Below are 26016 nucleotides of genomic sequence, written 5' to 3' on the forward strand. Positions count from 1 at the left end.
AACTGCGAAATGAGACCCTCTATCTGACTCAATAACTTCAGGAACACCATACCTGCATATCAGTTCACTGACCAGTTTCTTTGCCGTGTTCTTGGCATATGCTTTAGCTATTGGGAAGGCTTCCGGCCAACCTGAAAAGAGATCAACACACACGAGAAAGAATTCATACACTCCTACCTTTGGTAGTTGTATATAGTCTATCTGCAGTCTCTGAAACGGGTAAAGTGGCCTGGGGGTGTGCTTGCTTGGAGTCTTCACCACTTGACCATGGTTATTCAGTGCACAGAGAAAACCCTGGAGCAATCCACCCTGTATTAACCACACTTACCATGGCACCTTTCGATAGATGAGTGGGCCCGTTGGCCTCCTGGGCCATCATAGGATAGAGGGCTCTGGGTAGGCATATTTTTCCTGACACTTCCCAGAGTCCCTACCCATTTGGCACTGCTCCTCTCTGAGTCCAGGAGGTCTTTTCTCCTTCATCTGCCTGTGCAGACAGTTTAATCAACACGTCTTCAGACATGTGGTGAGGCTCCAGGACACCGACAGGGATTACCTCGGGTTTCCAGGGCTTCACTGCTGCCTCTTTTGCAGCCCCATCTGCCCTGTTGTTGCCCCTAGCCTCACGGGTTTGTTGTCTGGTATGTGCCTTAACCTTGACAAAGGCCTCCTTTGGAAGCAGGAGTGAGTTCATTAGTTCAAACACTGAGTCTTTGTTTTTAATGGGCTGACCTGCAGAGGTTAGAAAGTCTCTAGCCCGCCATATGGGTCCATAGTCATGTGCAATACCAAAACCATACATTGAATCTGTATAGATGTTCACCTTCTTCCCCTCAGCCAATTTACACGCCTCAGTCAGTGCCTTCAGCTCTGCCTCCTGCGCAGACATGTGCGTAGGGAGTGGTTCAGCAATGGCTACCTCATGTTGTGTGACCACAGCATATCCAGTGTGGAACTGGCCATCCTCTCCCACAGGGGCGTAACTAGAAGTGACTGGGCCCCACAGCAAATTTTTGTATGGGCCCCCCCTTCCCCCAGAAAACTACTGATCGTTAAACAAAAACAAGCCCTCACATAGACCGAAATATAGAAAAGTAATTTTTAAAGTAATTAAACCAAATAAAAACCATACAAGTTTAGTATCGTATTGAGCCGCAGAATAAAGACGGCATTTTTAGTGAACGCTGTGATGTGAAAACCTCCAAAATCTTGGCGGAATTGTGTGTGTTTTTTTGTTGTTGTTTTTTTAACCCACAAATATATTTTTTTCCTGCTTTCTGATACAAGACATGGTAAACTAATTGGCGGCATTTAAAAAATGCATCTTGTCCCACACAAAATAAGCCCTCATATAACTGTGAATGGAAAAATAAAAAGGTTATGGCTAATGTACAAATGAAAATGGGGCCGGTCTTTAAGGGGTAAAAGGTATCAAACTACAATGATTTATATTGCTTGCTCTTTTTGAGAGCATCAGGGTTTTTGCGCATTTTACATACACAGCTCTGCTACATGCGCACACACACAGCTCTGGGTGCCACATTATATATCACTGTGTTGCACATTTTACATACACAGCTCTGCTACACACACAGCTCTGGGTGCCACATTATATATCACTGTGTTGCACATTTTACATACACAGCTCCGCTGTGCACATTATACATTCCTCTGTCTCATACAGCTCTGCTACATACACCACACACACTACTGTTCTGGATTCACACTATACACCTATCTTTGCTGCATTATACACATGAAGCACCCTCAGCTCTGCTACATGCACCCCACACACAGCTGCTCTGGGTAGGCAGACATACACCACACACACTACTGTTCTGGATTCACACTATACACCTATCTTTGTCTGCATTATACACATGAAGCACCCTCAGCTCTGCTACATGCACCCCACACACACAGCTGCTCTGGGTAGGCAGACACACACAGCTATGCTACAAGCTCGCTGTACATCTTGTTTGCAGATTTGACTAAATCTGCAATGTGTGAATGAGGCCATACACATCATCCCTGCATTAACCCCTAAGTACCCGGAATTGTAAGTGCTAGGGTGCTAACCTCATGTGTTCAACAGTTCAAGCCAAAGTCAGGAGCAGATGAGGATCATAAAGGCGCTACCAGTCCACAGCCTGGCTCCTCCCACCCACATGACCGGTCACATGGTCATGACATCATCAAAGGTCCTGTAGCTTAGAAGGATCTACATTGAGCTGCAGGGCGCAGAGCCACTATGTCTGGTATACTGGGAAATGGGGGTGCAGAGCTGAGGCATCCCCATATGTTTAGCTCTGCAGGGATAGACAGGGCACGCTGCCGGGGGCCGGGCCCCTTGTCAGCCCGGGCCCCGAAGCAGCCGCTTCCCCTGCTTCCCTGGTAGTTACGCCACTGCTCTCCCATATTCCTGCTTCCATCTACAAAACACTCAAAATCAGGGTTATCAAGAGGTTTTTCATGAGAAAATCCAAAAGTTTCTTGTTGCATCAACTGTATACAATCATGAGGAGCATTTTCATCTAAATCAGACAAAAGGCTACCTGTGCTACCCTTCCCCATTTCTGAATCTGTAATTGGTAACAAAGTAGCAGGATTCAGAGTAGTACATCTTTTGAAAGAAATGAGGAGTGCACATTGGCGTCTGAGTTGTCTAGCCATAGAAATATGTTTTGATTGCACTTGTGTGAGTATGTCCTGTGTGTTTGCACAATTGTATGTTTCCACCCCCCCCCCCCCCTGCACTTCGTGAAACTCAAACTGATTGCTAAAGAGGAAATTGTGGGGAAGGGGGTGGGTGTGGGTGCTATCTATACACAGAAACTGCCATATCTTCACAGCTGCTCATTAATTTCATTGCCTGCACTGCGGCGACTGCCCTGACACAGGAGGGGACGCCGCGGTCAACAGGGTCTAACCTGGCTGACTGTGACCCTGAATTTCAGAACAGACCAAGTTAAATTCCTCATCATATTTTGGAATACTCAGGGCTGGGGCCGAGGTTATGCACAGCTTCATTGTATGACAATTATTCACTGCCTCTTCTGTCATGTGAAATGGGTCAGATAACAGACAATCACACAGAGGCTGCATTAACATGGAGGCATGTCTAATCCAGGGGCGACAGTATGACACCAACCCCAAAAATACCCTTAGGCTTTTTGCTCCTTTGGGCACTTGAATCCTTTCAACAGCCTCCCTTCTATCTGGGGTTTTCAAAATTGTCACCTTGTTAACTTCTCTAGGAACATGAACCATCCTGTAACTGACAGGCGGCCACTTAACTCGGTTTCTTCTTTAGTAACAATTGGGTAACAACCGTACTGTCTTTTATCTTTAGTTTAACTGGCTCAAATTCACGGACAAAAACTGTTTCTCCCATAAATCCCACAGCCGGTACATAACAAAGGGTTAACTGATAAGGCTGCAAGAAACTCTTTCCTACTCTCTCTCTCACTATTTGCCTGGAAGTTTTCCTCTGCTGCTCCCCGGACTTGTTTGGTATGGTCCCCATGGTCTGTCTCAGTCCAATTCCAGGATTTGGGTCTGGCTCACAAGGCACTTTAACACCCCAAATCCTGAATTACATAATTTGCCGGCCGGGCTTCCCCTAGGTCCTCCTCCCTCGGATCATAATCCTTCTAGTACACCTAGTTAAAACGTACCCTAGGTCCTCCTCCCTTAGACAGTCCTTCTGGTTCACCTACTCTAGGTCATCCTCCCTCGGACAGTCCTTCTGATTCACCTAGTCAGGACGTACGCACAGAACACCTTGGGGACCCACCAGGTCTATAATAAGCTAAACACGGGGTGTCCCTTACAAGTACCCAGCTTTCCGTCTCCATATGTTCTCTATCTCAGCAAACAGAGTTCCTATGGGTTCTGCAGCAGTACATTTAACCCAAACACCCCTCACTCTCTGAGAGGGATGGCAGTAACAACCGGACTTGATGAGTCGCAACTTCAAAGAATCAGTACGGGAATTTCCTCTGCTACATTGCAGTTTTTTTGTTTTTTTTTTTCTTCTGAGGGGAGACACAATAAAAAAGTATACACAATAAAGATAAACTTTCAACTTCTTGTTCACCCACTTGAACATTAACAAGACTAAAACAAGCGGCACCTCCTCTTTAACAACAAGCGGGATCACCTCACTGGCAGGCAGGATTTTTCCCCGGCTTTCACGGTTGGCCTGCCGGTCGGACCACCCCCTCTGCTCCCTCGTCTGGCAATTCCTCCAGACTCTTAAAGGCAGAAATCTCTTGTGGTCTCTGTCAGTCCCGTCCCTGCGCTCTATACCGGCACTGAGTTCTGTCACAGGGGCTCTATACCGGAAAATAACTGATCAGGCCTATCCCCATGCATTCTGAATGGAGAGAAATCCGTTCAGGATGCATCAGGATGTCTTCAGTTCAGTCATTTTGACTATTCAGGCAAAAGAGAAAACCGCAGCATGCTACGGTTTTATCTCCGGCCCAAAAAACGGAAGACTTGCCTAAATGCCAGATCCGGCATTTTTTCCCATAGGGAATGTATCAAAATACTGGAATGCCAGATCCGTCCTTCCGTGAAAAAAGTAAATGCTGGATCAGTTTTGCCGGTTGACACCGGAAAGACGGATCCGGCATTTCAATGCATTTTTGGGACTGATCAGGCATTTTTAAGACTAATCAGGATCCTGATCAGTCTTACTAAAGGCTGCTTTCACACCTGCGTTTCGGGGTCCGCTTGTGAGATCTGTTTCAAGGCTCCCACAAGCGGCCCCAAACGGATCAATTCAGCCCCAATGCATTCTAAATGGATAAGGATCTGTTCAGAATGCATCAGTTTGGCTCCGTTCCGCCTCCATTCCACTCTGGAGGCGGACACCAAAACGGTGTCCGCCTGGCCGTGCGGAGCCAAACGGATCCGTCCTGATTTGCAATGTAAGTCAATGGGGACGGATCCGTTTACATTGACACAAATATGGTGCAATTGTAAACGGATCCGTCCCCTATTGACTTTCAATGTAAGTTAGGACGGATCCGTTTGACTTACACTTCGATTTTTTATTTTTTTTTACTAAGTTATGCAGACGGATCCGCACTGAACGGATACCAGAGTTTGCATTTATAGGTGCGGATCCGTCTGTGCAGATACCAGACGGATCCGCACCTAACGCAGGTGTGAAAGTAGCCTAATGCTGTCAGTTGGCATACGTTTTGCCGGATCCGGAAGGCAGTTCTGGCGACGGAACTGCTTGCCGGATCTCTCTGCCACAAGTGTGAAAGTAGCCTTACACTATTTTATTTTAATGTCTATATTTTTGCTTATATTGATTTAATTATATTTTGATACAATAAATATCTGTTTTCGGTACAGTTCCTGGTGATTGAGTTCCTGTTAATATGTTTGAATTAGTCCTCATGATGTCGGGCTGTCTTTATTACACGGGCAGTGATCTGGTATTAGGGGAACTGCTAGCAACTGGTTCAGTGAAACTACAGCTAAAAGCAGATTCGATGGTACAAAAGTAAATGAAAGTGAAAGTGAAATTAGATCTAGATCGCCTCATGCTCTCCCGGGTTGTCACTATATACTTGGATCTTGCAAGAAAAGTTCAGCAGAGCTATGAAGTGGCTACAAGATTTTTACCAAATCCTTGTTGTTGTCGTCTCTTTAATAGATGCCCATATCTGGCTGCCATGTGATCGCCTGGCTTGTTATATGAGTAGAGTGCCCGCGAGCTGTGAGTGCTGTCCTACAGAGGGAGTCATCAACATCACAGGTAACAGTCCCTGCAGGGGAAAGAGGACCCCTACAATCAGTGCATTGGGGTGGGGGTTAGTCCCATTTAAAGGGCTCCTGTCACTCCACTAAACTTATATATATATTTTTTTTGTCTCCTTAAAATCCTTATGCTGCGATTTCTCAATATATAGGGTTATTACTCCGTTTGGTTCAGTAGTTATATAAAAAAAACTGACTTTTATAATATGCAAATTACCTCTCTAGCAGCAGGTAGGGCGGCTACCTTCTGCTAGCAGCCGCATCCTCCATTCATAACGACGCCCCCTCCTCATGTTGATTGACAGGGCCAGCGGACGCGCTCGTTCTCTAACTGGCCCTGTCTGCGTTTTAAATCTCGTGCCGGTGTACAGTTGGCGCAGGCGCACTCAGTGGAGGACACTCGCTCGGCTGCTCCATCCTCAGTGCGCCTGCGCCGGGTGTACATGTGACGTCATCGGCGCAGGCGATGTGTATTATTACATGGCGGTAAGGGCTCATGCAGACGAACGTGTGCCGCCCGTGCATTGTGCGGGACGTCCGTGTGGCTGGCGCAGACAGATGCCGACCCATTCAAGTGATCTGTCCACACTGCATAAAAAATGGAACGAGTTCTATTTTTTTTGTGGTGCGGAGGCATGAACAGAAAACCCATGGAAGCACGCTGTAGTGCTTCTGTGGGTTCCATTCCTTACCGCACTTTCCGGATTGCAGACTCATTCAAGTGATGCGGGGCACAAACGGCTGATGCCTGTATATTGCAGATCCGCAATACGGGCATCGGCCAACAACAGTCGTGTGCATGAGCCCTAATTCAGATGTAATACAAGAATTGCTCATATTTGCCAGAATCGGAGCCGCCCGTACAGAGCAGCTCTTCATTTTGGCTCACAGAGGTGATGGGGGATGGGACTGCGCGCTGTAATATCCAAATGCCTTACGGTTGCCCAGACGGAAGTGAAAGGATCGCTGCCCGTTGTCACAATCGGCCATATTGACCACGGGGTTCACACGAGCCATATACAAGTTCTGAACAGGATCGTTTGGGCGCCAAGCACTTGGATTTCTATAACACAACCTGCTGCGTGTGAATACACCCCGGGATGAGCTTTCCCCAAATCCCACCGTTACAGCAGGAGGGTTGCAGTCAATATTACTTTGCCGCCTGCACTGTAAATGTACATCCTGGTGCAAGAAGGGGGTATTCCCATCTGGGACATTGATAGCATATATCTAGATTATAGCCAAAGGCGTTGTGTTTGCGCCGTGTTGGCACCAGTCTTATCGATATCAACATGATCATCTATTCTTCCAGGTCTGCAGTATGACCTGGACACCGAATTATTTGGGCAGCACCTAGCCAGGGAGGTCATCATCAAATTAATGCAGAATGAAGAACGTCTCAAACCCCTCGTCCTCTCCTTTCACGGGCTGACCGGCAGCGGCAAGACTTACGTCAGTCAGATTCTGGCCAAACACTTTAATCCAAGGGGCGCCAAGAGCAACTTTGTGCATAAGATCGTGGCATCGGCTGCTTATCCTCATACAAGTCAAGTGGAAACATACAAGGTAATGGATCTACTGTAATACCTAAATACTGGCTAGGGGTATGTGCACACGGGACGTAACTTACCGCAAAACAATCTGAGACAGATCTATGCCAGTCACCTGCAGATTTGCTGTGGATTTTTATTTGTAACGTGTTGATGAGATTTCCTAAAATCTCTCATGGTGCAGATCTGTTGCATCTAAATCCGCAGCGTTTTAGTCCTGCGCAGACATCCCCAAAACTAGCTAGTAATTTCTTTACGTAGATTTCCTATTTCTATTTCACAGATCAGTGTAGTGTCTGTGTTCCTGACGACATCACACGGTCCATTGTATTTCATATATGTATTCAGACATCCGTTTTTTCACGTGGACCATTGTTCCATAGGATGTGTGCACTACTGTGATCCGTTTTGCGGTCAAAAAGTTTCTTGCCAAGGTTTCTTATGCATAAAGCCAGCTTTACATTAGACTGGCATGAAAGGCAGGAAACAGTGCAGCCCTGAACATTATCTGCACCTAATTACTATCTAAATGGCGGCCCACAACTTGGCGACGGTCCCTGTCTTGACTAAGTGCAGGGGCCTAAACCTAAGTGGGTAGAGAGTAGAGTATTAAGAGTAGTAAGAAACCAGGAATGGATCAGAATCCAAAAGCTAAATCAAATACACAGCAGAGTAAAACCAGGTGATAACGTCAGGGACAAAGTCAGCAGGCAAAGACAAGGTCCCAAACTAGCAGAGTCTAATACCAGGAGGTCACATCAGTGGCAAAATCAGTATTTAGAGGCAAAGTCAAAGAAACAGGCAAAAGGTCAGAGATTCAGAGTAAGGCCTCCTGCACACAAACGTAGGTGTCCCGTTGCCGTATTGCGGACTGCATATGCGGATCCGCAATACACGGGCACCGTTCCGTGTGCATTCCGCATCACGGATGCGGACCCATTGACTTCAATGGGTCTGCAAATGCGGAAAGGTGCAGAACGGAAGCACTACGGAGTGCTTCTGTGGGGTTCCATTCCGTACTTCCGTTCCACAAAACGATAGAGCAAGTTCTATTTTTTTGCGGAACGGGCGGATCAATGCACGGAACGGAACACATGCGTTTGTGTGCAGGAGGCTTAACAAACACAAAACTAGCTAGTGAGGCAGGAATACCAATCACAGGCAAATGTGGCCAGCAGCCGCCTGTTTAAATAGCTCACCCTCAGGAAGCATGTGAGGCTAGTGCTGAGCCTGATTGTTTCGACGTCTTTGATAGGTTGGCCAGCCCCACTGTCAGCAAGGTTGGTTGCCATAGCAAAAAAGCAACCCTGGCGGCGGTGCCATAGTGAGTCTGGACGCACCGCGGGTGGTCAGATGGGTAAGTATGTGACATAGACTCTGAGATAAGGAGTGGCATCACCAACCCTGCCCTGATAACCCTCCACCGCCTAATTGTGCTTTGTGTTTGCTATGCATTCTCTGCCTTTTGTGAGTTATCTGAGTCAGCACAATAGAACGTTCTGTCATAAGTGCCCAGATAAATAGTCGTGTAGTTAGAGGAATAGGAACTGTCTTGCAGAAGAACATGTCAACTGTGGAAAGGACGGAGTACAAGCAAGACCATAACCAAACTGAGTCACTATAGGAGCCTGGAAGAAGCATGACTCCACATTAAATGGCCTTTAGACAGGGACACACTATCCAGGAGGCAAGTTGACCCTCCTACCTCAGTAAGCAAAAAGGCTAGGTGCACCCCTGCCCTTAGATGCATGGTGCATACAGTAACCAGTCATTTCCAGATGGTGCCCAACTAGTATCCATGAAGCTGCAGATAAACGCAAGTTATCTCCACCTGTATGGATGCTACCACCTCTGCGTCTCTGACTGGGTTTTTGGTCTGTTATAATGCTTGCATCCAGTGATTATTAGGAGGTTGCTGCTGACACACCATTTGTCAGTCCCAGCATCCACATAGTGCCATATGTCCTAACACAGAACCATATACTACCCTCCTCATGCCAAGAAAAGCCCATGTTGAGGCAGTCTTAACAAAAACAGTCATATTGTGGCCCCATAGTGGCGACGTCCAGAGTACCTTAATGCATCCACATTGTGCCCAGAAAAAGCCAATGTCCTGAAAGAACAAAAAGTTGCTCACATGGACTGAAATGGTTTCTAAAGAGCGCCATACTTGGCCAACAAAGTCCAACATTATCCACATGCAAAACGATGCCTCCAATCACCTGCGGTTTTCCTTCTCCCCCCCTCTTTTTTTTTTTTTTCGCGCATCTGATTGGAGGAGTTCCGGTTATTTACAGATCATGATTAAGAACCTTTACGGTTCGAAACATGTCGGTCTGACGGGAGGTGACGACCACTGCTTTGTATACCGATTGCATCTACGATGGAATAAAGATGATGCAGCGTTTTAACCTACTACGTGCTGGACGTTTCTTCTGTTTCAAAACGATACCTACACTTTGCTGAAACCATGGCTTTATCTTTACTGACAGGACCAGTTGCATGCATGGATCAAAGGGAACGTGTTACGTTGTGACCGCTCTATCTTCATATTTGATGAAGTTGACAAAATGCACCCAGAACTCTTACACTCCCTGATGCCTTATCTAGATTATCATGGAGACATTGGTGGCGTGTCCTACAGAAGGAGCGTTTTCATCTTTATGAGGTAACCTAGACATCTAAAAAATTGAACCCTATAGATGGTCAACCTGAACTAGGAAGAGGCTGATACCTGGACAGGAGCAGTGCTGCGTAGAAGAAATGCCACCCTCAGTTGAATACCCTTGTTTTATGTTTTAGCTTATTTTGGGGGCGCAGGTGAAAAACCATCAGTCTGGAAATTCTGGTGGCCAAGAAGCATGGAATCTTCTCTCATGGTGGCTTTATGCTTACCTAGCTGAAGTCTTCGCACTATGCTCTGCACCAGATTTATGTTTTCCATAGAGGGTGATCTCCAACAGCTCCAACGATGGTCGGCCCACCATATACATGGACTCACAGCCCAAGTCATTCCACTCGAATGGGACCATATTGGATGGCTTGACATTTTCATTATCCTCTACATACTCAGATTAGCTACTTGTCTAGACCATGCTCTTAGAATGTTACCAATTTTCTGGATTAGGTCAAATTCCATAGTTTCATCATTCTTTATTCCTTTGTGTTTCATATCTTAGTAATACTGGAGCACAATTTATCTCTGATATGGCTTTGGAGTATCGGAGGCAAGGAAAGAAAAGGGAGGAGATCAAACTCTTCGACATAGAAAATGAATTATCTTCACATTTGCTAACATCGATGAAAAGTAAGTAGGGACAAAATACATTAACCCTTTCAATGGGTTGTGCAAGAATGGGGGAGGGGGGTGTTTTGGCAAACCCCTTTACTTGGCTGGACCTCTAAAGGTAAGCTTACTATCCGGCTTCCTGGATGCAAAGTCCCTATTCCTTCTTCTCCAGGCCTGCCATGGTCCCCTCGATGTCAATATCCGGTTTGACATCCCCGCAGTCAATGACTGGCCGTGACGGTGACCAGTTTCCGATGCCTCATGTGACAATTTCTGTTTAATACTTTTTATTAATTTTAAGAAAAGACATACATTGTTGTCCTTAAGAAGAAAACACAAATGGCTACATAGTTAGCACCATACATAATCACGTTAGCAACACCGGTAGCCAATATACATACCACATTGAAGTACAAAACAACAGAGATGACTAACAGTACATCGTAAAGGAAACATAAAACATAAAAATAAAAAAACAAACACAAAAAAACAAAAAACAAAACAAACATACAGTGCAATCGTTGGGGTATATTTGCACAGGCATAGTTTTATCAAATATACTCCTGTGTACAGGACCTTGACTATACAAATAAAGTATACTTAAGTATATCAAACAGGGGATGGTGCAGCGAGCGGTGAAGCTCTCCATATGCTCCATTCCCTCTCGAACCTCACGGCCGCGTCGTCAGCTCCCGCCAACACACGCTCATATATATAAGTAGAATTTAGCCTTCGGATAACCTCCGTCAGGCAAGGAACATACTGTGATTTCCAATTTTTGACTATGGCCAATTTGGTTGAAAGAAAAAGGTGTCCCAGTACCACCCTCCCCTCGCATGGTATCCCAGCCAGGTCAATCCATAAAAGAGCCAGTGAGGGGGATGGCGGAAGCTGGGAACCCAATAAATCCGAGGCAAGAGAGAATGTAGCCCTCCAAATATCTTGCAGCCTCGGACAAGACCATAAAATCTGATACAATGTGCCCCTATTGCCACATCCCCGCCAACATAAACACGAAAGGTCCGGAAATATATGACTCAGGCGATCTGGTGTATAGTACCACCTTAGTGTGGTCTTCATCAAGGACTCATAGTGCGAAGCACATCCTATATTTTTTTTTTATACAGGAAAAGGCTGCCGACCACTGTTCATCCGTGAACACCAACCCCAAATCCCTTTCCCATGTAAGCAGCGGGGTCGTTTTAACAAATAATCCCTTATCCCCCATCATCATATACAAAGGCCACAGTCGTGTGCACTGTGGCGGAGCCAATGACCACAGACTAAACACCTCCCGATTGCACACCAGATTAAACGGACGATTAGCTGTAAAAAAATGTCTAATACACAAATATTTATAAAAATCTGTGTGTGGAATCAGGAACTGCTCATGAAGGTATTCAAAGGGGCAGAGGGTGTCCGAAATAATTAATTTGGAGAGAAGGTCCAATCCGCCCCGCGCCCAGGACGACACCGAAATATTCGGGATAAGAAAATTAAGAATAGTTACTGGGGCGCTGGGCGGAAAGGATCCAGACTCCAAAGTACACAATCTATGGAATCGGACCCAACTTTCCAAAGCCATGAGTACTAACGTCGGGAGAGGTGGCCAATTAAATGTCGGGTGAAGAGCTGCGAGCAAAAGAGTTTTTAAATTATTACCAGGGGATAATATTGTTTCTATATGTACCCACTGTTTCGCATAATTACCTACCCACCATTCCCTTAACTGTGATACCTGCGAGGCCAGAAAGTACTCATGGATATTCCGAAGACCCAATCCCCCCCGAAGTTTAGGTCTCTGCATTATTGCAGTTGCTATTCTCGGTTTATGTCGTTTCCAAATTAAAGCATTAATCAGTTTGGAGCACTTCTGAAAAAAACTGCTTTGGGGGATAATAGGTAATGTCTTAAATATATACAGGAGTTTTGGGAGGGTAAACATCTGAAATGATGCAATACGACCTACCCAAGACACCTCATATTTAGCCAGATTATCGAGCTCCTTCTCTAAAAGCCTCAATAATGGGACATAATTTACTACGAATAACTTCTTGAATGATGCTGTAAGCTTTATCCCCAGATAATCAATTTGGTTGTTTTGCCAATCTAAATCAAAGGTATCCTTCAACTTCTTCATCTGTACAGAAGGGATATTTATTGGGAGAGCCTGAGATTTAAGAGCATTCAATTTATAGAACGAGACATCTCCGAATCGGGTTATGACATCAATGGCAGTTATTAAAGAGATTTGAGGATTTGACAACGTCAAAATAATGTCGTCTGCATATAGACTGATTTTATGTTTCGTACCCCCTATATCAACTCCCTTCACATCAGGGCACTGGCGAAGGGCCTGAGCCAGAGGCTCTATAGTCAGAACAAATATCAGGGGGGACAGGGGGCAACCCTGGCGGGTACCATTACTAATATTAAAGGGGTCAGAGAGTGCCCCATTGACCCACACTCTGGCACTTGGTTGAGTATAAAGTGCCCTGATAGCCGCCAGGATTGCCCCTGTAAATCCCATCTTCCCCAGCACCGAGAAGGCGAACCGCCAGTTAATGCAGTCAAACGCCTTCTCAGCGTCTAGGGTAACCAAAAGCGTTGGAATTTTCTCTTTCTGGACGTAGTCCAGAATATTTAATGTCCGCCTGGTATTATCCTGCAACTGCCTACCTTTTACGAATCCAACCTGGTCCGTATGGACAAGAGTAGTAATACAAGGAGCCAGACGACTTGCCAACACTTTTGCATAAATTTTTGCATCTGTATTTAACAATGATATCGGACGATAGCCCCTTACATCATCCGAAAGAAGGTCAGTTTTTGGAATGGTGACTATCCTCGCCTCCAGCATCTCTTTTGGAGAACGACCGGTACTCACCATTTCCCCAAAAATCTGACATAGATAGGGGGAAAGTTCTTTTTGGAATAACTTATAATATGTGTTTGAAAAGCCGTCTGGCCCTGGTGCTTTATTATTCGGTAATGTCGTGATAATGTCTAGAATTTCCTGCTCTGTCACTGGGGAGTTTAATTTCCCTAACTGGGCCTCAGTAAGACTCGGAAGGTCAATGGAGTCTAGAAACTGATCTATGGCCACCGAATTTACAGAAGACATATCCGGAAGGGATTCTAAATTATAGAGGGTTTTATAAAAACTCTGAAAGGAATTCGCTATACCTTGTGGATCAATGATCTTTTTATTCGTAATTTTTGACGTTATATATGGGATCTTGTTTTTAATAGTTCTCTCCTTCAATCTATGTGCTAATAATTTCCCTGATTTATTATCCTGTGCATAGTATAGTGCACGGGTCTTTTTTAGATCGTTCTCATATCTATAAAGTAAATGCTCCTTCAATTGGAGGCGTAAATTCTGCAACCTAGTTCCTATAATGGCGGTGGGATTCATTTTGTTACTAGACTCCAGGGACCTAATCTGTAGAGTCAAAGCGGTTGTCCGTTCCTCTCTCTCCTTCTTTGCTATACATCCAATTTTAATATGCAGACCTCTCATATAGGCCTTGTGGGCATTCCATAGAGAAAAAGGATTAGACACTGATCCCTCATTAATGCGAAAAAATTCCTTTAAACCCTCCTGCAGTGTTGATCTATGTTTAGGGTGCTCCAGTAAATGGATATTATCACGCCAAAGAAAGCATGGGGGTCTATTAGAGTCCTCGCCAATTGTCAAAGTAACAGGCGCATGGTCAGACCATGTAATCATCCCTATGGATGAACACACTGCTATGTTTAACAAGTGGCGATCTACCAGGAAAAAGTCAATCCTAGAATATGTTTGGTGGACATTTGAAAAAAAAGAAAAATCCTTTTCTCCCTCATGATGAAACCTCCAGACATCATAAAGATCCTCTCTCAGTAAGAGGGAGTTGAGACCCCAGATGGACCCACCAACCCCTGTTGACAATTTTTCATAATGTAAAGGGGGCCTGTCACTGGATTGGCTGCAGAGATGTCAAACAGGAAGTTGACAGCAAGGGAGCCAAACAGAGCATCGCTGGCCTAGGGGAGAAGGAGCGGAGAGCCAGGTAAAAGTAAGCTTGCCTTTACAGGTCCAGCCAAGTGATGAGGTTTGCCCCCCCCCCCCCCCACACACATTTAAGTAGAAGCATGCAATGGTGATTTCCTCATCTCAAACAATTTACTGAAACAAAAGCCAACACCATTGGTGGGTATACCATCACAAAAATGTCACTGTCTCAATAACTTGTCCTGTTGCCTTGAGCATCAATTACAGCTTGACAACGACATCTCATGCTACAAGGAGACTCATGTCTGCTGAGGCATGGTATCCCACTGTTCTTGAAGGGCAGCCCTCAGGTAATTGAGGTTCTGGGGTACAGAGCTACAAGGCTCTACACAGCGACATAGGTTTTCAATGGGATTCAGGTAAAGTGCAGGCCACTCCATTTGAGGTTCCCCAGTCTCCAGCAGCCATTCCCTAATGATGCAACCTCAATGAGCTGGCGCATTGTCGTCCATGAAGATGAAATTAGGCCTGTGTTGTTCATGCAGAGGTACAATTACTGGATTAATGATGGTCTTCAAGTAATATGGGCTTGTCGCTGTACCATTCACAAACTGTAGGGCAGATTTCTATTGACTAGACACACCTGCCCCCACCACCACCACCAAACGCTCGTCTGGTGACAACAGTGGCTGATGATGCATAGCGCTCTCCTTGACGCCTCCAACATCGCTGGCGGTCATAATTTCTGCTAAGCGTGAATCAACTTTCATCAGTAAACATCACTAAGTCCCACTGGTCCCTCATCCAGCGTAGATGCTCCCTGGTCCATGCAAGATGATGACACCTGGTGGTGCGGTCAGGTACCCTTGCAGGTAGTCTAGCACACAGAACATGCTGATGTAAATGGTTTTGAATAGTCTGACGTGACACTTGGTTGTCTCTCACCTCCCTTAAATGTGCCTGGAGTTGTGTGGCATTCATCATCCGGTTCCGCAGGGCATTGTTCACAATAAAGCAGTCATCAGTGTGGGAAGTGGCCAAAGGACGTTACTGTGACTCTTCTAGTCCCTCTGTATCTCTGAGAACGTCTGAGAACATCCTGCTTGAAAGCTCGCAATGGCGAGGTACTGTTGATCAATTGTTAGGTGTCGTCTTGGTCTCATGATGTCAAAATGTGAACAGCATGATGAGGAGGACTGTTTAAATAACAATTTTAATTGAACCAGGAAATTTATTGGGTGATTCATGGATCAAACACCTGTTGTGAATTTTGCCGTTAAAGGGAGTCTTTCACCTAAAATCACCATTATAGAACACTAATATCAGGATCTCCATTACATTCCCCATATTAGAATACTACCTTCCATATTGCCGTCCATCGCCGATTTTCTCAGAAAATACTTATATTCAATATGTTAATTAGCTTCTGAAGGTGCCCACGGGCGGAGTTCATCCAGCCGTTGCCCAGGCCCCTCATCGCTTTTCATACGAAACCCCTCTCCTTTCACCCCTCTGGCCCACCCTAGGTTCTTCTGATTACGTCCTCCTCTTAGTCCTCCTTAAGCTCCCTGTTAGAGAACAGCAAGTTGTGCAAAAAGTACTGAAACACTGAACAGTTGGACATGTGCATTTAAAGGTTTAGAGAAAGTCACATTAAGTTCACCTGTAAAGGTTAGAGGGCATTTTAGGTTCATCCAGAAATTTGACCCACAAGCCAAATATCCCTGACTTTTAGTGAGTAGTGTATATGTTCATTCTGTACTAGTGTCATATGAAAGTTATATTTACATATGTCTGCTTTACTTTGACAGCAATTTTTTTATTTATTTCAAAGACTTACAATTTTAAATGAAATTTTGAAAATGTTGATCATTTTTGTTTTGCTGGACCAAGCAAGGTTTGAAAAGGCACAAGCCTTCCAGAGGGTAATTTTAAAAAATTGCACCCTTCAAGGTATTTATATTATGGTGTAGTGAGTAGTGTGAGCCCATGCATTTTTTTTTTCAGGAATTGATGCAAAATAGGTGTGAAAAATGTAAATTCTGTGGTCCTGATTTGTCATTTTCGAAAAACTCTGTGTGAGGCATACGGGTTTGACATATGACTGGCCCATACACTTGAATGGAAGTAAGCTGCAAATAAACCATATGACAGATGAACGTGATGTCACTGGCCTAGCAAAAGGTTGTGGCGCTCTTCAAACAATTGATAGTCAGGGTTGCCTGATGTCGGACCTCCATTGATTCCATACTGATGACCTATCCTGAGCCTAGAACATCAATACATACCTCCCAGAAAACCCCTTTAAATGACCCCTGCCCATATGGTGACCCACCATTCCCTGACCATACATAGTTTGCTCAACAGCTATTTCTCTTGAGATTTCCGTGCACACTTAGCCGACAGTCAGAGGAACATGCTCAGCGTTCTCTTCTTATATATGGAGGTGATGTATGGGGTATATTAATGTGATTTTGATGACATGTTTCCATCCACAGGTGAATTTTATGACTGCGACCTTATTAAAAGAAAAGTTATTGACGTCATTGTGCCCTTCCTGCCTATGGAACTGGAGCATGTGGAGATGTGTGCGAGGGCAGAACTGAAGCGAAGAGGAAGAACAGTAGATGAAGAGGTTGTTTCTAGAATTGCCAAGGGCATGCTATATTACCCCAAGGGGGAGAACATTTTTTCTGACAATGGCTGCAAAAATGTGCATATACGAGTGAATTTTTAATGAACTAGAGACATTTATTCCACTCTTCTGCCCCAAAATGCATTATTTTTGGACTTTTCAATAAAGATATCCTTCTATTTGACCATTCAGGTGCAAGTGGCTGGTGCTTTCCACGTTTAACATTGCACCATAGGTTTATATGCCCTAAGTGACCCGAAAGGCTTGTGGAGGCGACTAGGATACTGGAGCTGCTTAGTTCTGTATTCGGGATCCGTGTGGTGCAGATTCCAAATATGCTTGAGCGCGAGCATGCGCAGAGATCTTCAGTGCGATGGATGGGTCTGCTATGAAGCTCTATGTGCTAGGCCACAGTCCTACGTTGAGGGATTACTGCACGGAGCATTTGTACGGTCAAACCCACATGACCTGAGAAAATTATCCGTTTTAAAGCTCTGATGGCTACACGGCGATCACGAAAACAGAGGTCACGGAGTAGTGGAGCTCGTGTGGCCACTGCTCCATGGTGCCTAATGGGGTTTTCCCACTAACAATACTTATTCCCTCCACCTCAGGGGATACGTGTATGCAGGGCTGCACCTAGCCTTTCTGCTGCCTGAGGCGAAAACTGAAACGGCCCCCCACCATGCCAATTTCGTAACCTAACCCTTTGCCACAATGAAAGCGCTCATTGCCCATGGCCCTTCCGCTACCCCCCTCTTGCCCCTACCTGATCGCCTCACCTGACATCATTGGTGGTGTACCCCCTGAGTGTATGATCGTGGGGGGGTGGGGGTTTATCCGCTGGAATCACCCAGTAATCATGAGAACAAGATCCCGGAGTCCCCTATGAGAAAGGAGCACATGTGTGACCACCACTCCATGGGACTGCTGACGACAGCACTCAACTCTATTTCCAGCAGTCCCATGGTCACACGTGTGCTCCTTTCTCATAGGGGACTCCAGGACCCCTGTTCTCATGATCACTGGGTGATTCCAGCGCATAGACCCCCCACGATCATACACTTATCCCCTCAAATGTAGAGGGGATAAGTATTATAAATGGGAAAACCCTATTAGGCGCCAGCCTATTGTATTTTGGGGTTTATAAATCTTTTTTATTTTTTGGTGGGGAATTTATTTTATTATTTATTTTCTGCACTTATATAGCGCTACTATATTTCACAGCGCTTTATAGATATTAGCACCAAGCAGTCCCCAATGGGGCTCACAATCTAAGTTCCCTATCAGTATGTCTTTGGGTGGTGGGAGGAAACCGGAGAACCTGGAGGAAACCCACGCAAACATGGGGAGAACATACAAACTCCATGCAGATGTTGTCCTTTGTCGGATTCAAACCTAGAGACCCAGCGCTGCAAGGCACCAGTGCTGACCACTGGCACTGGCAGCAGTGTTGGACTATGCAGGGACACACCCCCAACAGGAACTCCCATCTGGACCTTCAATACAAACTGCTAGAGGTTCATCCATAACTGCAAAACAGAGGGGATAAAAACAATAACAAGTGATTTTAAAAAAACACGCAGTACCAGTGAGCAGCACTAGATGGCGACGTGGAATCGTCACCTTTTATTTTCCTTTCCATTTTGGTTTCCCCTGTATGTTGTCTGCTAATAGTGAAGGTACAGGTATGCTGAAGGGGGCAGGACGGAGTTAACCCTATTACCTCTTGTGGTACAAGTTAGTTGCAGAATGTTTATCTTTCATCGATTCATATATGGGGCTGTTTTGGCAGCAAGTGCGTGGATTTCTGCAAATCCCTTTCAAATGAATGGATCCGATATTCAGTTTCGCAAATGTCTGCGACCAAATCCGCTGCATGTGAAGGCGTCCTCATGACTCATGATATCGTGCTGTCTTTATTTCACGGGCAGTGATCTGGCTTCAGGAATCAGGTGGGGCGACTGCTAGGGACACACCTGATCGGACCGGTTTAGTGACATTACAGCAAAAGTAAATGAAAGTGAAAACAAGAATAGATCCAGATCATCTCCCGGGTCGTCACTATATACTTGGATCTTGCAAGTTCAGCAGAGCTATGAAGTGGCTACAAGATTTATACCAAATCTTTGCGGTCGTCTCTTTAATAGATGCCCATATCTGGCTGTCATGTGATCACCTGGCTTGTTATACGAGTGGAGTGCCCGCGAGCTGTGAGTGCTGTCCTAGAGAGGGAGTCATCAACATCACAGGTAACAGACCCTGCAGGGGGAAAGAGGACCCCTACAATCAGTGCATTGGGGTGGGGTTAGTCCCCTTAAAGGGTTTGGCCCATCTGGGACACTGATGGCATGTCAGTAGCAATGGAGATAGGACAGAGAACAGCACGCATGCGCAGGCACCCTACATTTACCTACTATGGGAATTTCAAAAATAGTCAAATGCTCAGCTGTTTTTGGAAGTCCTGCAGTGGTGCGGTGGAAGCACGGACACGTCTCCATTCGCCCTGCTATAGGACTGCCAAGCCGGAGCTCAGTGATTTATCAGAACTCCCATAGAAGTGACTGGAGAACACGCTGTGCTCTCCTGTTCACTTCAAGGGGGCCCGACACTGAGGGCATAATGTAGATGTATACTATCAATGTCCCAGATGGGAATACCCCTTTAGGTCAACCCCCTTCTTGCACCAGGATGTACATTTACAGTGCAGGCGGCAAAGTAAGATTGCTACAACGGTGGGATTTGGGGAAAGCCGTGGGTGTATTCACAGTCACACGCAGCAGGTTGTGTTATAGGAATCCAAGTGCTTGGCGTCCAAACGATCCTGTTCAGAACTTGTATATGGCTCGTGTGTACCCTGTGGTCAATATGGCCGATTGTGACAATGGGCAGCGATCCTTTCACTTGATTGAGTCTGCAATCCGGAAGGTGCGGTAAGGAACGGAGGCCCGGAACCCCACGGAAGCACGCTGTAGTTTTCTGTTCATGCCTCCGCTCCACAAAAAAAAGAACTTGTTCTATTTTTTTGCAGTGCGGACAGATCACTTGAATGGGTCGGCATCTGTCTGCGCCAGCCACACGGACGTTCCGCACAATATTCGTCTGCATGAGCCCTTACCGCCATGTAATAATACACATCCCCTGTTGTAACCTCAGCTCCCGCTAGCAGAATCACCCTAGGGTGTCAGGAGCGAGAAGGCAAAATGTATCAGCCCCACGTCCTTTGTGTTTCACTTCACTATTTTCAAGTTCGCGCTGTCAGTGAATGGAGCCATTGATGATTATAGCCAAAGGCTGTACGTGTGCCAGGCCACACCGCTAGCCAGCGTAGTGTTTGCGCCCCGGTTGGCACCAGTCTTATCGATATCAACATGATCATCTATTCTTCCAGGTCTGCAGTATGACCTGGACACCGAATTATTTGGGCAGCACCTAGCCAAGAAGGTCATCATCAAAGTAATGCAGAACGAAGAACGTCTCAAACCCCTCGTCCTCTCCTTTCACGGGCTGACCGGCAGCGGCAAGACTTACGTCAGTCAGATTCTGGCCAAACACTTTAATCCAAGGGGCACCAAGAGCAACTTTGTGCATAACATCGTGGCACCGGTTGCTTTTCCTCACGAAAGTCAAGTGGAAACATACAAGGTAATGGATCTACTGTATTACCTAAATACTGGCTAGGGGTATGTGCACATGGGACGTAACTTACGGCAAAACAATCTGAGACAGATCTATGCCAGTCACCTGCAGATTTGCAGCGTGTTGGTGAGATTTCATAAAATCTCTCATGGTGCAGATCTGTTGCATCTAAATCCGCAGCGTTTTAGTCCTGCGCAGACATCCCCAAAACTAGCTACCGGCCTTGGTAAATTTCTTTACGTAGATTTCCTATTTCTTTTTCACAGATCAGTGATTCACATCAGTGTACTGCCTGTGTTCCTGACGACATCACACGGTCCATTGTATTTCATATATGTATTCAGCCATCCGTTTTTTTCCGTGGACCATTGTTCCATAGGATGTGTGCACTACTGTGCGGACAGCATGTCCTCATTCTGTTCAATGGGACTGTAAAAACTGAGAACAGTGGACAGATAATATTTCTGTTTGATCAATTTTTTACAGATCCATACAATTTTTTTTTTAAATGCATTATTTTGCAGATGCCAAAAAAATGGATCGACTAAAGGGAGGAGGCACATTCTGGGTAGTTGTGTCCACAAAACGGACAGAGACGTGTGAATAAGGCCTTAGGTATGAATTAGAGGCAGGGTTTTAAAGGCTGTTACGCTAATGTGTATGAGGTCCTGCTGTATGGATCTCAACATGCCAACATGGTGGTCAAAAAGTTTCTTGCCAAGGTTTCTTATGCATAAAGCCAGCTGTGTAGTTAGAGGACTAGGAACTGTCTTGCAGAAGAACATATCAACTGTGGAAAGGACGGAGTACAAGCAAGACCATAACCAAACGGAGTCACTATAGGAGCCTGGAAGAAGCATGACTCCACATTAAATGGCCTTTAGACAGGGACACACTATCCAGGAGGCAAGTTGACCCTCCTGCCTCAGTAAGCAAAAAGGCTAGGTGCACCCCCGCCCTTAGATGCATGGTCCATACAGTAACCAGTCATTTCCAGACGGTGACCAACTAGTATCCATGAAGCTGTAGATAAACGCAAGTTATCTCCACCTGTATGGATGCTACCACCTCTGCGTCTCTGACTGGATTTTTGGTCTGTTATAATGCTTGCAGTCCAGTGATTATTAGGAGGTTGCTGCTGACACACCATTTGTCAGTCCCCAGCATCCACATAGTGCCATATGTCCTAACACAGAACCATATACTACCCTCCTCATGCCAAGAAAAGCCCATGTTGAGGCAGTCTTTACAAAAACAGTCATATTGTGGCCCCATAGTGGCAATGTCCAGAGTACCTTAGTGCATCCACATTGTGCCCAGAAAAAGCCAATGTCCTGAAAGAACAAAAAGTTGCTCACATGGACCGAAATGGTTTCTAAAGAGCGCCATACTTGGCAGAAAAAGTCCATCATATTCCACATGCAAAACGATACCTACACTTTGCTGAAACTATGGCTTTATCTTTACTGACAGGACCAGTTGCATGCATGGATCCAAGGGAACGTGTCACGTTGTGACCGCTCTATCTTCATATTTGATGACGCTGACAAAATGCACCCAGAACTCTTACACTCCCTGATGCCTTATCTAGATTATCATGACAACATTGGTGGCGTGTCCTACAGAAGGAGCGTTTTCATCTTTGTGAGGTAACCTAGACATCTAAGAAGTTGAACCCTACAGATGGTCAATCTGAACTAGGAAGAGGCTGATACCTGGACAGGAGCAGTGCTGCGTAGAAGAAATGCCACCCTCAGTGGAATACCCTTGTTTTATGTTTTAGCTTATTTTGGGGGTCCAGGTTAAAAACCATCAGTCTGGAAATTCTGGTGACCAAGAAGCACAGAGTCTTCTCTCATGGTGGCTTTATGCTTACCTAGCTAAAGTCTTTGCACTATGCTCTGCACCAGATTTATGTTCTCCATAGAGGGTGATGGTCTCCAACAGCTCCAATGATGATCGGCCCACCATACACATGGACTTACAGCCCAAGTCATGCCACTCGAATGGGACCATATTGAATGGCTTGACATTTACACTATCCTCTACATAGTCAGATTAGCTACTTGTCTAGACCATGCTCTTAGAATGTTACCAGATTTTCTGGATTAGGTAAAATTCCATAGTTTCATCATTCTTTATTCCTTTGTGCTTCATATCTTAGTAATACTGGAGCAGACGTTATCTCTGATTTGACTTTGGAGTATCGGAGGCAAGGAAAGAAAAGGGAGGAGATCAAACTCTGCGACATAGAAAATGAATTATCTTCACATTTGCTAAAATCGATGAAAAGTAAGTATGGACAAAATACATTAACCCTTTCAATGGGTTGTGCAAGAATGGGGGTGTTTTTGCAAACCCCTTCACTTGGCTGGACCTCTAAAGGAAAGCTTACTTACCTGCTTCCTGGATGCTGAGTCCCTGTTCCTCTTTCTCCAGGCCTGCCACGGTCCCCTCGCTGTCAATATCCGGTTTGACATCCCCGCAGCCAATCACTGGCTGTGACAGTGACCAGTTTCCCATGCCTCGTGTGACCATTTTTCATAATGTAAGGGGAGCCTGTCATTGCTGCAGCCATGGATTGTCTGCAGAGATGTCAAACAGGATGTTCACAGCAAGGGAGCCCAGCAGAGCATCGCAGGCCTAGGGGAGAAGGAGCAGAGAGCCAGTTAAAAGTAAGCTTGCCTTTACATGTCCAGCCAAGTGCCAAGTGATGAGGTTTGTCAGCCCCCCCCCCCCCCGCCCCCATTTAAGTAGAAGCATGCAATGGTGATTTCCTAATCTCAAACAATTCATTGAAACAAAAGCAAAAACCAGTGGTGGGTATACCATCACAAAAATTTCACTGTCTCAATAACTTGTCATGTTGCCTTGAGCATCAATTACAGCTTGACAACGACATCTCATGCTACAAGGAGACTCATGTCTGCTGAGGCATGGTATCCCACTGTTCTTGAAGGGCGGCCCTCAGGTAATTGAGTTTCTGGGGTACAGAGCTACGAGGCTCTACACAGCGACTCAGCTGATCACATAGGTTTTCAATGGGATTCAGGTCTGGAGAAAGGGCAGGCCACTCCATTTGAGGTTCCCCAGTCTCCAGCAGCCATTCCCTAATGATGCGACCTCGATGAGCTGGCGCATTGTCGTCCATGAAGATTAATTAGGCCTGTGTTGTTCATGCAGAGGTACAATGACTGGATTAATGATGGTCTTCAAGTAATATGGGCTTGTCACTGTACCATTCACAAACTGTAGTGCAGATCTGTATTGACAAGACACACCTGCCCCCACCACCACCACCAAACGCTCGTCTAGTGACAACAGTGGCTGATCATGCATAGCGCTGTCCTTGACGCCTCCAATATAGCTGGCGGTCATAATTTCTGCTAAGTGTGAATAAACTTTCATAAGTAAACAGCACTGAGTCCCACTGGTCCCTCATCCAGCGTAGATGCTCCCTGGCCCATGAAAGATGATGACACCTGTGCCTGGTGGTGCGGTCAGGTACCCTTGCTGGTTGTCTAGCACACAGAACATGCCTATGTAAATGGTTTTGAATGGTCTGATGTGACACTTGGTTGCCTCTCACTTCCCTTAAATGTGCCTGGAGTTGTGTGGCATTCATCATCTGGTTCCGCAAGGCATTGTTCACAATGATGCGGTCATCAGTGTGGGAAGTAGACAAAGGACGTTTCTGTGACTCTTCCAGTCTCGCTGTATCTCTGAGAACGTCTGAGAACATCCTGCTTGAAGCCTCGCAATGGTAAGGTACAGTTGATCAATTGTTAGGTGTCGACTTGGTCTCATGATGTCGAAATGTGAACAGCATGATGAGGAGGATTGTTGAATTGAACCAGGAAATTTTTTGCGCGATTCATGGATCAAACACCTGTTGTGAATTTTGCCGTTAAGCTCCTTGTTAGAGAACAGCAAGTTGTACAAAAAGTACTGAAACATTGAACAGTTGGACATGTGCATTCAAAGGTTTAGAGAAGGTCACATTAAGTTCACCTGTAAAGGTTAGAGGGCATTTTAGATTCATCCTGAAATTTTACCCACAAGCCAAATATCCCTAACTTTTTGTGAGTAGTGTATATGTTCATTCTGTACTAGTGTCATATATAAGTTATATTTACATATGTCTGCTTTACTTTGACAGCCATATTTATTTTATTTCAAATGCTTACAATTTTAAATTAAATTTTGATCAATTTTTGTTTTGCTGGACTCAGCAAGATTTGAAAAGGCACAAGCCTTCCAGAGCGTAATTTTTGAAAATTGCACCCTTCAAGGTATTCATATTATGGTGTAGTGAGTAGTGTGAGCCCATGCATTTTTTTTTCAGGAATTGATGCAAAATAGGTGTAAAAAATGTAGATTCTGTGGTCCTGATTTGTCATTTTCGAAAAACTCTGTGTGAGGCATACAGGTTTGACATATGACTGGCCCATACACTTGAATGGAAGTAATAAGCCATATGACCGATGAACGTGATGTCACAATTGATCGTCGGGGTTGCCTGATGTCGGACCTCCACCGTTCCCATACTGATGCCCTATCCTGAGCCTAGAACATCAATACATACCTCCCAGAAAACCCCTTTTAAATGACTCAGGCTGAAAGGTCCCCCTGCCCATATGGTGACCCACCATTCCCTGACCATACATAGTTTGCTCAACAGCTATTTCTCTTGAGATTTCCGTGCACACTTAGCCGACGGTCAGAGAAACATGGTCAGCGCTCTCTTCTTAAATATGGAGGTGATGTATGGGGTATATTAATGTGATTTTGATGACATGTTTCTATCCACAGGTGAATTTTATGACTGCGACCTTATTAAAAGAAAAGTTATTGACATCATTGTGCCCTTCCTGCCTTTGGAACTGGAGCATGTGGAGATGTGTGTGAGGGCAGAACTGAAGCGAAGAGGAAGAACAGTAGATGAAGAGGTTGTTTCTAGAATTGCCAAGGGCGTGCGATATTACCCCAAGGGGGAGAACATTTTTTCTGACAATGGCTGCAAAAATGTGCATGTACGAGTGACTATTGAATGAACTAGAGACATTTATTCCACTCTTCTGCCCCAAAATGCATTATTTATGGACTTTTCAATAAAGATATCCTT

General features: G+C 45.3%; 2 protein-coding genes across 2 annotated transcripts; both read left to right on the forward strand.

The window, feature by feature from the left end:
• Nucleotides 1–5551: 5551 nt before the first annotated feature.
• Nucleotides 5552–17436, forward strand: LOC122919583 (torsin-1A-like). The gene is made up of 5 exons (XM_044268680.1): nucleotides 5552–5779; nucleotides 7094–7347; nucleotides 9824–9999; nucleotides 10511–10638; nucleotides 17116–17436. The coding sequence occupies exons 1-5, from the start codon at nucleotides 5623–5625 to the stop codon at nucleotides 17352–17354; spliced, it is 954 nt and encodes a 317-aa protein (XP_044124615.1). The 5' UTR covers nucleotides 5552–5622; the 3' UTR covers nucleotides 17355–17436.
• Nucleotides 17437–19254: 1818 nt separating this feature from the next.
• Nucleotides 19255–26010, forward strand: LOC122919582 (torsin-1A-like). The gene is made up of 5 exons (XM_044268679.1): nucleotides 19255–19504; nucleotides 20644–20897; nucleotides 22365–22540; nucleotides 23056–23183; nucleotides 25704–26010. The coding sequence occupies exons 1-5, from the start codon at nucleotides 19270–19272 to the stop codon at nucleotides 25943–25945; spliced, it is 1035 nt and encodes a 344-aa protein (XP_044124614.1). The 5' UTR covers nucleotides 19255–19269; the 3' UTR covers nucleotides 25946–26010.
• The last annotated feature ends 6 nt before the right edge of the window (nucleotides 26011–26016 follow it).

This window comes from Bufo gargarizans, chromosome 9 (assembly GCF_014858855.1).
Source record: "Bufo gargarizans isolate SCDJY-AF-19 chromosome 9, ASM1485885v1, whole genome shotgun sequence".
Classification (NCBI taxonomy): domain Eukaryota; kingdom Metazoa; phylum Chordata; class Amphibia; order Anura; family Bufonidae; genus Bufo; species Bufo gargarizans.